A 13,587-nucleotide genomic window follows, 5' to 3' on the forward strand; every position below is an offset into this window, starting at 1 on the left:
CGCCGTTGTTAACGCCGGCACTAGGGGGCGTGGCTTAGTTCCGGCTTTACCGGGAATCGTCGAAAAAATTATTCAACATGTCGAATAATTCCGGGAGCGCTCCCGGAGAATTCACGTGACGACGGAGACAACGCGAACAACGGCGTTTGATACTTTTTAATCGCTGTGTCATCGTGCTCCTTCCTGTAGTGCCGCAGTTTACAGCGGCCATCTCCAGATATTTTTGCAGAGAAGCTCCAGTATGCCTCCTAAAAGAAAATTGGCAGCGGCAAGGACTTACCAAGAGGTCTGGTTCAGAAGCAGAGGGAAGGCCTGTGGTGGAGACGAGCAACACGTTGAGGAGGGGAAAAGGAAGGAGAATAAAAGGCTGAGAGATGAGCTCCCTCCCCCTGAAGTGACAGAGGCATGTATTCCTGCTGCTTCAGCCTATTATACTCTGGGGGCGGTGCCTATATGCAAAAGTTCCTGGAGTAACGCAGGATTTGCCTGGATAAATCCAGCGGTACACAGGGCATTATCGGCGGCAGCAGAACACCGCCGTTCTCACGCACGTCTTAACCTGCGATTGTAAAGGATAGAACTGGGTATTAACCTCCGTGGCCTGACGTGTGCCGGATGCTACGGCGTCAAAACGTTGCTTTATTTGGCGGATTTAGCGGCGTTTTATCCGCGCATTTGCGGCTAGTACGGCGCTCAAAACGCCGGCGAAATGCTCCGCCCCTTTCCACTGCGAAAACAGCCGGAACTATTGCAAACTTCGGTCTACGTACTGCCCGCCGACAAAACCGTCTATGTGTAACCTGGGCTTAAGCATTGGGCTTGAGACCAGAGGATCCTCGGTTCAAACCCCAGCCTGACAAGAAAATCACTAAGGGCCCTTGGGCAAGGGCCTTAATCCCCAAGTTGCTCCCGGTGTGTAGTGAGCACCTTGCATGGCAAAACCCTGATGTCGGTGTGTGAGTGTGTTTGTGTGAATGGGTGAATGTGAGGCATATTTGTAAAGCGCTTTGAGCGTCTGATGCAGATGGAAAAGTGCTATACAAATGCAGTCCATTTACCATTTTTAATTAATTTGGAAAAATCTCTATAAAACTTTTTTCAAATTGTCATTATGGGGTATTGTGTGAAGAATGTTGAGGGAAAAAAAAAAAAAGAATTTCATCCATGTTGGAATAAGGCTGTAACAAAGTATGGAAAAAGTGAAGCGCTGGATGCACTGTAGATCAGATATTTTGGGGAGAAATGACACAAATCTACTTGGTAAGACACAGATGTAGGTAAACATTGGGACTTTCAGGAACCTTTGATGCTCCTTTTAACTGGATTTTGCTCCCATGGGAGCTTTGCTGGTTTGTACTTTTACCTTTGTAGAGGTTCTTAGGCAGCTGGCAGGTGTGTCCGCAGCCGTTGGAGCAGCACTTTTTGACAGCTGAACACTCGCCGTCCTCCTCGCAGCTCTCCACACAGGCCGCTGCAAAGCCGCTGGCCTTTTCCGGCGCAGGGCAGTCACCCTGCTTCACGCTCTCCACCGACTTTAGGAACTCGCAGCTGGTCAGACACTCGTAGTGCTTCTTGGGAAAGAGCGGCTGAGGGAGAGGAGGAAGATGAAGAGGAGGAGGAGAGGAAAAATATATGTCAGATTGCCGTTAACGTCCAAGCTGCTTGGCTGAAAACAGGCAGCTCTGTGGTCTAACAGGGATCGTCCTGTTTACGTTTCACTTTACGACTCGCTGGCGCGCTGACTGCATTAAACAGCTTTGATTCAGCTTCTCTCAAAGTGTCATTACCGCGCAGAAAGACTTACTTCACACTCCTCTAAAACTTTCCTCTTATTGACTTTACCTACTAAGCATGAAGGGCTCAAACACTTGACTCTGAGGAAACCGCTGTATTTATGGCGGTGACATACCTCGCACAAATCCTGGCACTGATTTTCCTTCAGGTCCCAAGATTCCTTGCAGGGCTCCAGGCACTGTGAAGACAAGAAGAGTGTCAGTTCTTCAAGGAAGACTCCTCATGAAAGAGCCGCCGCTGCAGAGCCAGTGCGCTCGGAGCCCGACGGGCATTCACACCGCCACGTTGCCTGCACTCTCTTAAGAATCAGCCACGCCGTTGCACTACACATGCCTCACATACCTTCAGAGGCATGAACAATCCTTGATAACACCTGAAAAAAGAAGAAGGAATGTCTGCTTTGCTAATAGGAACATAGTACAGCAGGTAGATCAGTGGGACAAGGAGTTGCGCTACCAATATGTAGACCTGGGTATGAGTCCCAGGTACACTACGTGCTTATGTTCACACTATCTCGATTGTCCCAGTCCATCCAGCTTGAAACGGGTACAGGTGCTGGCTGGGAAAGTAACCTGCAATGCATTAGTGTCCTGTCCAGGGGATATCATTGGCCATGACTCCATTCAGGGGCTGCATCCTTTGAAGGCTGCATTTACTGACCATGTGTCACAGTGGTGCGACTAGGTTGTCTCATTTCAAGGACTCCTTGGAATGGAGCTGTTGAACGTAGCCTTCTTTAGCCACCCAAAAATGAAAGATGAAACATGTATCCTCTGTGGCTCAAACTAGCCCAAGAGTCATTGTAAAACTTTTTTTTTTTTCCTCCAGAAAAACAGTTGGTAATTTTTTTTTTTAAGTTCCATCTGTAGAATTGTAATGTTTTTAAGTATAAATAAATATTGAAAAATGATTACTAAATTGTCAGTTAAACCCACTACACTAGTTTGCTTGTTGTGTACAGCTGTCAAGTTGGAGAGAGGGTTTAGGGCCGAGATAAGCCAATGATACAATCGCAAAATAGTCCATGGGCTAGATCGTCTAATTTCAGAGTAGTTGACTCAGCCGCCGTCGTCTTGGAAGGCCAGATCTTCGTAGAATGCAGCTTTTGAAGGATCCAGTCCCTGACCTTAGACACAGCCATAGACTCTCAGCTGCTTCGCAGCACAGTATCGGGGATAAGCACCAGCACCCATAAGCCTCAGGGCCCATATAGGACTTACTTCTTAACAGGACCAAGCAAAGCACAATTTCCGTTTCCACAAATACAAAATCTGTGAATCTTGACCACGTCCTGTCAACCCAAGACTTCTCTATGACCCTGTTCCCTCATACATGATTTTTGACCACAACACCAGCATGAACTTCTATTTATGGAGGATGGTGGCCACTAGGGTCATTGGGCCCACCAAACTGTGGTGGGTCCTGGGAATACTCTTGATGAATCTTGGAGATTTACACAATGGGGAAAGTTTTAGCTTGTTTTCCTGGAGTCTTGCTTGCATCTTGAAGGCGATCCTTGGCATTCACAGATATTCATGGAAAGTCGGCATTAACTAGCTTAACCCCGCTGATTAACTGACGCCAACATAAGGGGTGGAGCAGATACATCTATGGATACAACGAAGTATCTACAGATACATGACATTCACCAAATTTCATCACAAACTGATCATTTCATTCTTGTGTGTTCTTTTTAATTTGGTAAGCTACAAAATTATAGCGCTTGTTGCTTTTGAGCCATTATTTGCAGGAGCTGACTGGGATGACTTAACTCACCCACTCATTTTTTGCTGTAGCCCACTTTGTAATTTGCTTTTAAGATGTGCTTAGGAGTAACATAGTAGTGGTGGAGTGTATTTTTGTGGTGTGAAGGAACTTTGAACAATAACATCTAATTTTTACTCCTCTGTTGTTTTAAAGTTGGTTTATTTGTGTTGTTAATGAAAATGTCACAGTGCCCAGTGCACCTGGCAAATTCGTCCATGCTTTAAACCGCTGGTTCCCAACCTGGGGGTGCCAAAGATCATAGGGGGTATACAGGGTTTTGTCTGCTCTGATAAGTTACCAAAATTAGAAGTGCACATTAAAAAGCATCACAACACACTTATTGGACAATCAAAACTAAAGAGATAATTTATTTGTTTGGATGTACCAAAAAGAAAAGGGGTAGAAATTATGATTGTTAAACTAGAGGAGGTGGTGGTGGTCGGGAGTGATGACAGCCACTGCCGTCTCCCTCACACCGTCTATGCTTATTCTCAACACGCCATTTTTCGTCTTCCTCATGATACCGTCTTGTACGAGCACGAAACATCCTTCTTTCTACTTCGCTGAACAAGAGAGCGCTTAAGAAACGATACACTCAGTTTAACGTTCTCGGGATTCCCTTGGATTCGTCTATGGAACACGTGGAACAAATGTGCCAAAAACGGGTTGGCCTGAGCACAGAATAAAAGCAAATAATCAGCGTGTGAATGAAACTCAGGAGTCATTTTGGCAAACCCAACCGGGATGGTAAAAACTTAAACGAAAATGTAACATTGTAGACAAATTTCCCTCTCGCGCCAAACAACAACACGCCCTCGACAAATCAAACTCACTAAAGGTGACGCGGCCGCAGAGAACGGCGTATGCTGAGAGGAGCCGGGGGTTTTATTTGCTCCAGCTGCTGGCCACAGAGGTGGTGTGAAAGGAGAGGAGCAAGCAACCGTCGTAAAAACCGCCGCCGAGCTCCTTCTGTGCAACACTGGGAGCGGCCCAAACCACACTGATCTCAGACCTGCCAGAGTCACTCACTCAGCTACAGTTACACTCTCCTACGTCCTCCGTGTGGACGTGTTGGTGGGAAGGAGGATGGATACGGTGTGCTTGATTAGATATGGAGTGTTTGAAGTCAACTTTTGGCTGGAAATCAACAGAACAGTGCGCAATGTTACATAAGGTGCAGTTAGTGCAGCGGTTAAACGAGGGCAGCAAGAGAGCGATTTAAAAATAATGTTGAAGTAAGACATTTCACATCTCAGCCAGGGGGCCAGAACTGTATTTATGAGTCGTTACTTCACTCATTAGCTCGCTCTTCTCATTATTATGCCATTGCCGGTGAAACGTTTATTTGCTTTTTATGGAGTGCGGTGTTCGGGCGCATGGTGAAACATAAACCTTGCTTCTGCAGGAACATGCTGCAATCAGTCGTGCGCTCGCCTGCCAGCCCTCAGTTACACACCGAGTGCAACTCATGTAACGTTTCTCAGCCTGGAGATTCCTACATGATATGCTGTGATAGGAAAAAACTGCGCCACTTTTAGCTGTTGCAAGTTGGACTGATGCAGTGAAGGACTACCTTGAAAAGAACATGTGACGTTTCAGCTATAGTTTGCCAGAAGGCACATGAGAGATGCAAACTTAGATTTGATCTGTTTTGTTGTCTGTGAAAATCCATCTCTGTGCCTGCTGTGAAGCTGTGTGTGGCGACGCAATAGACAAAAGTTCCATTATGCACAATTTCTTTAGTTACACCCACAGAAGCCTGTAAGTCCTACAGATTTGTCATGGGTGTCTTGGTGGCTTTCCTCACCAGTCACCTTCTTGCACAGCCACTCAGTATTTGAAAACTATCTCCTCCAGAAAGATTTACCATAAAATACTAAACTGTTTGGATTTGTTTATAATTGTCCTAAATGAAGTACAATACATATTGAATGGCTTAGAAATGTACATGTATCCATCCCCTGACTTCTCTAAAGAAACATGGCTGTCAAAGTGATGAAACGGTTGTGTTATACTTCAGGGTGTTGTATATTTAAGCACAGCATTGTTTTGACTTTTATACAGGGTGACACCCCCCCACCACCACCAAAAAAAAAAAAAACCCAGAACCTATAAAAATTGTAATAAATCCTACAAAGGTCCAGCAAAACTTCATTCCTCAAAGTTTCACTTATCTTGGTTGCTTTGCATAAAAGTCATGGTCTTTCCAAATTATGCAAATGATATGATTTGTTGGCAAAATAGGCCTCCAGGCAATATGTCTTTTCCTTGGTTGACCAAGACATGTTGGAGAAGACTATACTAACAGTAGTCTTCCCCAAACTGAAACTTTGGGGAATGAGTATACACACACTGAAGTTTAAGTCCAGCAAATTTAAAAAAATTTCCAAATTATGCTCCAAATGGTATGATTTGTTGGTGACATCCAGCAAATTTCATTTGTTTTATGGGTTCTGTTTTTTTGTTTGTTTTTTTGTTTTTTGTTTTTTTTGGGCGGGGGGGGGGGGGTGTTCACCCTGTATATTTTACATACTTTATGTCATTAAGTTTTCACTGTGAGTTTAAAGGGCATCAAATTTGAAATTTTAATATAAAGAAACCTGAATTGTGTTTTTTTAAAAACTCAGACATGTAACAGCTCAAGGGTTCACACACTTTCACTGTATGTCACGGAATTCATTATCTGGAGTTCCCATTAGCTCTGCGCTCCTCTGAGAAAGGGGCGTGACAAGCAGCAGCACTTCCTTTCCATTTAAAGCAACAGGCGCCGAGACGAGACGTTTCTTGAGGCGTGATGTTAAAAGGCATCAAAAAATGTGTACAATATGAACCCTATTTCTGTGAATTTACCGAGGTAAAATCTGGCCACCTTGTCTGGAAACAGGCTTAGACATGAAAACTGGCAGCTTGAAAAGAAATCTGGCTTCTCTCAAATGAATCAGGTAAAAGAAACCAGAGGTTAAAATGACACATATGAACACAATTGCTTTGTCCAGCATGTACCTTCTGGCCCAAAAAGCCTTCATCTGCAAACAATAAACTATGGATATCATTAATTCTTGACAGTCTTGTGCGAACAGAGTGTCTGCAGCACAGATGGGCCGTAGTAAAGACTTCAGCCTGCAGGCTCGCACAAGCACAAAGCTGGAACAAAAAGGTGTTGAAGCAACAACTTGTGCTGCGCGAGTATCTGTGCACAATCCGCCTGCAGACGAACACATTAAAGCCCTCAAATCCCTCCGACAAATCACTGAGCACACACGGGTAAGCTTGTGGATCAAGCCCATTTAACTCAGTTCTTCTGTGCACGTTATATTTGTTTTTCTGGGTCGATTCCAATCGCAAGTATTCAGGAAGAGAAAACAGAGTCGCTGATGCCCTGAGACGTTTGCGTGCCACGCGGTGTAAAGAAGGCTGGTTGCACTTTTTAGGGATGTCTAACCCTCACTTTCCATTTAATGAAATCCACTAAACCCCCACAGGAAGGGAATGTTTGGGGAATTTTTAACAGGCCACCTAAATTATTTGCTGAATAAGCAGATATGACATAAAAGGCTGTCATTTAAAAAAATAATAAGATAAGCATTAAACTGTGGCAGTGAGAACTTGCTGCAGGTGTGCTGAAAATTGACAGCATCTGTTAACACTTCTTCTGAGCCACACCCACAACCTGGCATTTAAGAAGGGAAGGGGGCGGAGCCACAACAGATGTCTTGCCAAAGCAAACAGGGCGGCTGCACATCATTACAAAGGTAGTCTTATCAATCAAGACTCATTCATATTTAGTGGGGAAATCATAGCATTTACAAGGATGCAGCCAGAAGAAATTCGGCAACAGAAAAATAAAACATATTTCACATCAGTGCTGAGCTGTGCACAAAAAAAAAACAAAAAAAAAACCCACGCATATTGTGAGTTAAGAATTCGATTTGTAAAAAAAGAAAAAAACAATTTGTAGGATCGCACTGTTATATGAAATCACGTGTACCCTTCAAAGCGCACAAGAAGTACCGCTGTCCCAAAATATTATACGTAGAGTGCAGTATTATGTGCACATGCAGGGAATGCATCAACCCATTTGCAAAAACGATTTCATGCCACTAGATGTCCCACTAGCACCAGCATCTTGGGACCAAAACACCACCTCCTGCCTCGGCCACTCCTCTCCAACCCTCTCTACCTCTACACTGAGGACAAAACATCAGTTGGAGCCCTTTTGAAACTCAAAGCTTACCTCCATCTGGGTCAACCGAGAACTCTACTGATTCTAATCTCACCACAGTCTGATTCACATTCTGTCAGATGTATTTGTGCCTTTGAATGTGGTGTCTCAGGTGTAGGAATTTCTGTCACTCTGTACTCTTTATAAATGCGGATAGAGGCAACAATACACTCTGTAAATGTGCAGATGCAGTTGGTCCATCACTGTAAACATGATACAGAACACCTTGGATTAAAACAAACACAAAGGGAGTGTTCCTACATTCTCTGAGCAGGACTGCATTATATCTCTACATATCTGCTCTATTAATGTTTAAAAAGTCATTCATAGCGCCTTTTAAAAGGGGTTATTTTGGCTGCTGATGACCTACCATGAACTAGCAAATGTCAGAGCAATGCTAAGATGAGGAAAGTTCACTTTAAGTGTTACACTAAACTGTCAGTGTTTTATTCACAGGGGCGCATCAGATTTTTTGTGTGGGTAGATGAAGTATCAGTGTTAGAGGAATGCCTGGAGACTGTAAATCCTGGGGCCCGTTTTCCACAGAGACAGCAAACACACCAAGAGTTTAGAACATAATTGAGGCAGACACGGTGTATCTACTGGCTTTGGGTGCCAACTTATGAATGTCCCTTAAGCAAATCCCCCAAGGCTGGCAACACAGTTACCATCTGTTTGGAAAGCCAAAGGAATGCATGTAATTATCCTGCATGATGTTAACATATTTCTGTACAAATTTCACCAACAGGACGACAAATGGTTTCACTTTTGCCGAGATGTAAACAAGTGCAAAGGTTGTTTCCATGGACATGCGTTGTTAGTCTTAACAAAAGCATTTGAGCGGCTGATTTCCCCTTTGTCTTCTTATCTTCCGACCCAACAGTGACACATTCTGCATGGTTAAGTAGGAACATCCATGGCACTCTTTCACTCCCCATTTCACGCTGTAATAAAACGCAGCAGTTGTTACTCTAGGGAACCCTGAAAGGCATTCTGTGGGGCCGATGAGAGAGTCAGGCTGAATTGCAGCCAACGGCACAGCCCATCTTCACTTTGTCACAGCTAGGACGAGGTGGATGGAAGGCAGCGGCAGGGTGGGGTGGATGGGGAAAGAGACAAGTGGGCGGGAGCAGGAACGGGGGAGTTGAGTAGAACTTACTAGAATGTTGTTCCCTGTTGAAAGGCATGGTTATCTTCACCAGATCGCAAAAAAACACTCACTCCCAAGTGAGTGACTGGAATAACAACTGTAACCTCTTTCACAAATGGACTGCAACCCTGATCTTATCATGACATTACCCAGTGAGCACAAACGTCTGAGTCAGTTAGACCGGACATTTAAGCAGACAGTGTAATGTTTGATTGAGCCCATTTTTGATTAGCACAAAACCCTTTCTAGAGGATTCACTCACAGTGAGCCAGTGGGCATGTTAAGGATGTTTCTGTAATGCAACTGGAGTAAAACCAAAAGAATACGAACATCCAAAGGTAAAGAAGTCGGGCCATTTACTGTAACTTCTGATGCCAAAATCTGGCAAATTCAAGGATTAGCAAGCATGACTTCCACAGGATACTTTTTTTTGCATTATGGCCCACCTCCTGCACGTTTGACCAAAAAAATGAAAGAGCAAATCTGGACATTAGAAAACAACTTATAACTTATCACGGCCTCTAGTCAAAATCTCACAGGGTTAACAACACACAGCGTAGATAAAAGAAAATACAAGCAATAATAGATGACGTTCTCCCATAGTGCCTTGGTATATTTGCACAGTCAAATGATCATAGTTTGCAAATTGACATTAAAAGTCACAAAGGCATGTTATTAGGTCTGATTATTTTTGCTTGAATCTACAACAGAGGTATCAAAGTGCCAACATGGGAGACATTTCCAGCCAAGATACTTCACTAATGAGTAAAAGGAAGAAAGAATAGTGAGCTTAATGGGGAGGGAAAGGGGTAGGGTAGGAGGAAGGAGGGTAAAATGGGGAGAGAAGGAAAAGGGGTAGCGGAACGTGAGGATGTGCTAGTTTGGGGAGCTGGCTCCAGGAATCTAAGACCTGTCTGAGTTGGCCCTTGGGACAGTTCAGGACTGCAACATATAATTCACACCTGCCCAAACTAATCACACCAAGAGGGAAAATGAAAATGCTGGTGTAAAAACCTCCTTAAAGGAGTCGCTCAGGAACTAGGCACTGAACACTGCATTCTGATTCCATCCAGCAGACACTGATGGCATAGAATTCGATGTGATACTGGAACTGTTTTTGGGTGCCCAGCCCTAATCCTTACCAGTAAAAGCGATAGTAGAAGACATGAAGGGATACATTAGTAAATGGACTGCGCAGGTGCAATGACAGAGCCAAAGCCTCATTTCCACCTAGAGTTTATATAATGTCCATAATGCACACGATAACTTATCTAGTTGTCAACGCAAAGAAATGCACTTCTTTACGGAGCCTCACAGATTTGTGAGGAGTACGTATGTGTTCAGATCACTACAAAAACAAAAGAAGAGGCAACAAACTCACAATATAACTGTAAAACATAACTTATAACCAGAATGTGTTATAAGTAACAGGAAGACAGGGGACGGGAAGGAGAGGAACAGTAGTAGCCAGTAAACCAGTACTGATCATTATGTTTGATATTTATATTTGTGTATATATATTTATATATGCAAAGTGTTTTTTTGTTTGTTTGTTTTTACTTTTCACTTTGATACTCTGTATGCTTCTTACCCTGTGCGCTGCTATACAGTGCTGCTGGAACCTCAATTTCCCTGAGGGAGTCTTCCCAAGGGATCAATAAAGCTCTATCTAATCTAATCTAAGATGATCTAAATTCAATAGACTACTTTCTTTTCACTTCTACAGCTACACTCTTTGACTATCACCAGTCAAGCAACTGAATTGAAGGTGCTGACGTGTTACCTTTTCAAAGCTTGCTAGTCAAGGTAACGGTAACAAGGTAATGGCTGAGTCTTATCCCAAAGACTCATCCATGACCTGATTATCAACTCGACCTTGAAGCACTGAGTTGCAGCAATCTGAGAGCCACCAATAAGCAGGCATCGGCCTACGTTAACACACAGACTGCAAATCTTACCTACAATCTACAATCTGACTGATTTATGGCTATTTTCTGTTCTTCTGTTCATTCCAGGAAGTTGCTGCTCAAACCTATCAATCCCATCCAGGACCAAGTCACCAGCATCTGTTCCAACCTCTTTAGGAACAAGCAGCCAGTCCTTAAATTCCCTCGTTACACTCGGTTTCACTTTAATTTGGTTGTCATGGCACACCTACTTTTGTCTCCTGTCTCTTATCTTCTGATTCCCTCCCTTTCATTCCATCTTGCTTTCAGACCACGTCCACATGACTGCAGATAGAGCTGAAAACTCATTATTTTTCTCTATTTTGGCCTCCTTCTCTGTTCGAGCTGAGTCAACACTTTCATTCTCAGAACAGTGGATCTTTCTTTTTTAATTCTCCAAAATGTGATAAATCATTGATTGAAACCACCTACGCACTTTCACTTTCCAGCATTGGGAAGAAACTTTCAGCTTTCTCTGTGATCATGTGCAGTATTTTACACTCTAGCAGCCTGTAACCGCGTCTGCTGCCCACTGTTCCATAACAACTGCACAAATATAATGCAATGATTTATCGAGCTGTAGAAAAACACACGCGTATCGTCACTGATATCTCCAACAGGTTTCGGGAGGAACATCTAGCAGGGTGGATGTGGGTTCACTGCTCACATCAAAGGCAAAACGAGATATAGAAAAAATAAAATAAAATAAAATAAATAAAATAAAATAAAATAAATAAAAATCGAAATTTGACTGAAGATGGAACAAACAATCAGTAATATTACTGTGGATAATTGTGAACATGCCGTCACTGCTCACAGTGTGGGCCACATGACCCCTTAATATCACTTAAAATCCATCAATGAGGTTCAAAAACACCAACCAGCCACATGAGACTTTCAATCAAACAGATTGTTTTTTTTTAGGCATGAAGTTCTCATGAGGGCAACAAATACTATATTTAAAGGGGTATTATCATTATTATTGTTATTATTATATCCAGTGTTGTCAAAGTAACTCAAGTTACTTTTTTAGTTACTTTTTTAGTTGCTTTATGTAGTTACTTCATTAGCAGCTTTATGCAATTACTTTATTAGAATCTGCTGAAAACTTGCAACTAATAAGTAACGTAACTAATAAGTTAACTAGTAATCTAATTTGGTTACACTTAAAATTGAGCAATCAGCAAAGTAACTAATCAGCAAAGTAACTAATAGTTACTTTTCTGGGTACTAATCTTAAAAATAACCAAGTTAGATTATGAGTTACTTTATTAATTATATTCAGCAGCTGCCTACAAGTGGTCCTCAGCTGCTAATGAAGTACCTGAATAAAGTAACTGTAAAATATAACTGTATAAAGTAACTACTGAAGTAACTTTTCAAAGTTACTTTGACAACACTGATTATATCACATCATTTTTTAAAAATTTTACAGTTTTTCATTACAGTTTTCTTTTCATTTCTGGGCGGATTGCCAGGTCTGCACTTTTTCAGCCAGCCTGTTAGGAGGCAAACCGATTTAAGCTGTTTCATCCCGTTTTTGCAATGTTTTGGATCGTGCCCGATCAATGTAGAACGGTGCCCTGTGGAACAGCCCTGTAACAAGCTGTTTTACTGAGGAGAGGAGCTATGCGCGACTGCTAACAGAAACTGTCTTACCATGTTTGGAAAGCCATGAAAACTTAAGTCAAACAAAGTGAGGCACAGCAGTGCTCAAGGTATTTCTTTTATCATTCTTTAAAATATTCAGTTTTAACTGTTTTCCTGCGTATACTCACGTAATGGAAACGGCTAAGCAGTACTATTTGAAATCAGAAATACTTCACAAACCCTAGTGCATGTAGACCGTTAGCGTATCCAACAATAAATAAATAAATTTAATCTCTAACATGGCTTGCTTTGGACTTCTGGGACATGCCCACTGAGGTTTTTGCAGTACGCCTATATGAACCATGGGAGAGACGTCGTGGCAAACAGCAGCTCCTCTCCGCTGAAAGAGATGGACACAGAAACAGGTTGTTTCATAGGGACCTTAAAATGGGTGTTAGTGTTGTAGTGTTGTTGTTATACCTGCACAAAGAATAGAACACATTGAGGGGGAAGTTAGTGTATATCAAAGTCTTTTGATCCCATTTGGACCAAACTTGGTGGAATGACTGAGGGTCAGGAAAGAACAAATGTGTTTAAGAACAATTCCATGGTAACACTGTAATTCGGAGTCGAGCCGCTGCTCCTCCACATTGAAAGGAGTCAGTTGAGGTGGCTCAGGCATCTTTTCCGGATGCCCCCTGGACGCCTCGCTGGAGAGGTGTTCCGGGCACGTCCCATTGGGAGGAGGCTCCGGGGAAGACCCAAGACACGCTGGAGGGACTACGTCTCTCAGCTGGCTTGGGAACGCCTTGGGGTTCCCCCGGAGGAGCTGGGGGAGGTGTGTGTGGATCAGGAGGTCTGGGCAGCTTTGCTTGAGCTGCTGCCCCCGCGACCCGACTCCGGATAAAGCGGAAGAAAATGGATGGATGGATAGATGTGCCCTTGATTTTGAGGAGAGGAAATGCATTAAAGGGCTTTTTCACAGGAACGGTTGCAAAATTGTCCTTTCCTGAACAGTGGCCATGGCAACACATAAAAAGCACTTCTGCAAGTCAAGTATGTGCCATATTACCATTCAGAGTATAATTACAAACCATCAGAAGGCTCATCGCCCAGCG

At 43.1% G+C, this 13,587-nt stretch overlaps 1 protein-coding gene across 4 annotated transcripts in view; it reads right to left on the minus strand.

Annotated features, from left to right (window-relative positions):
• The window catches only part of LOC117524095 (anosmin-1), a 165,003-nt gene that overhangs the window by 84,002 nt on the left and 67,414 nt on the right, over positions 1-13,587 (minus strand). For all 4 annotated transcript variants that reach the window (XM_034185826.1, XM_034185824.1, XM_034185825.1 and 1 more), the window contains exons 3-4: positions 1,910-1,972; positions 1,364-1,586 (exon numbers count right to left, since the gene is read on the minus strand). In XM_034185826.1, the coding sequence (XP_034041717.1) occupies positions 1,364-1,586; positions 1,910-1,972 (286 nt within the window). The remainder of the gene's footprint in view (positions 1-1,363; positions 1,587-1,909; positions 1,973-13,587) is intronic.

The sequence above is a fragment of the Thalassophryne amazonica genome, chromosome 14, assembly GCF_902500255.1.
Source record: "Thalassophryne amazonica chromosome 14, fThaAma1.1, whole genome shotgun sequence".
Classification (NCBI taxonomy): Eukaryota; Metazoa; Chordata; class Actinopteri; order Batrachoidiformes; family Batrachoididae; genus Thalassophryne; species Thalassophryne amazonica.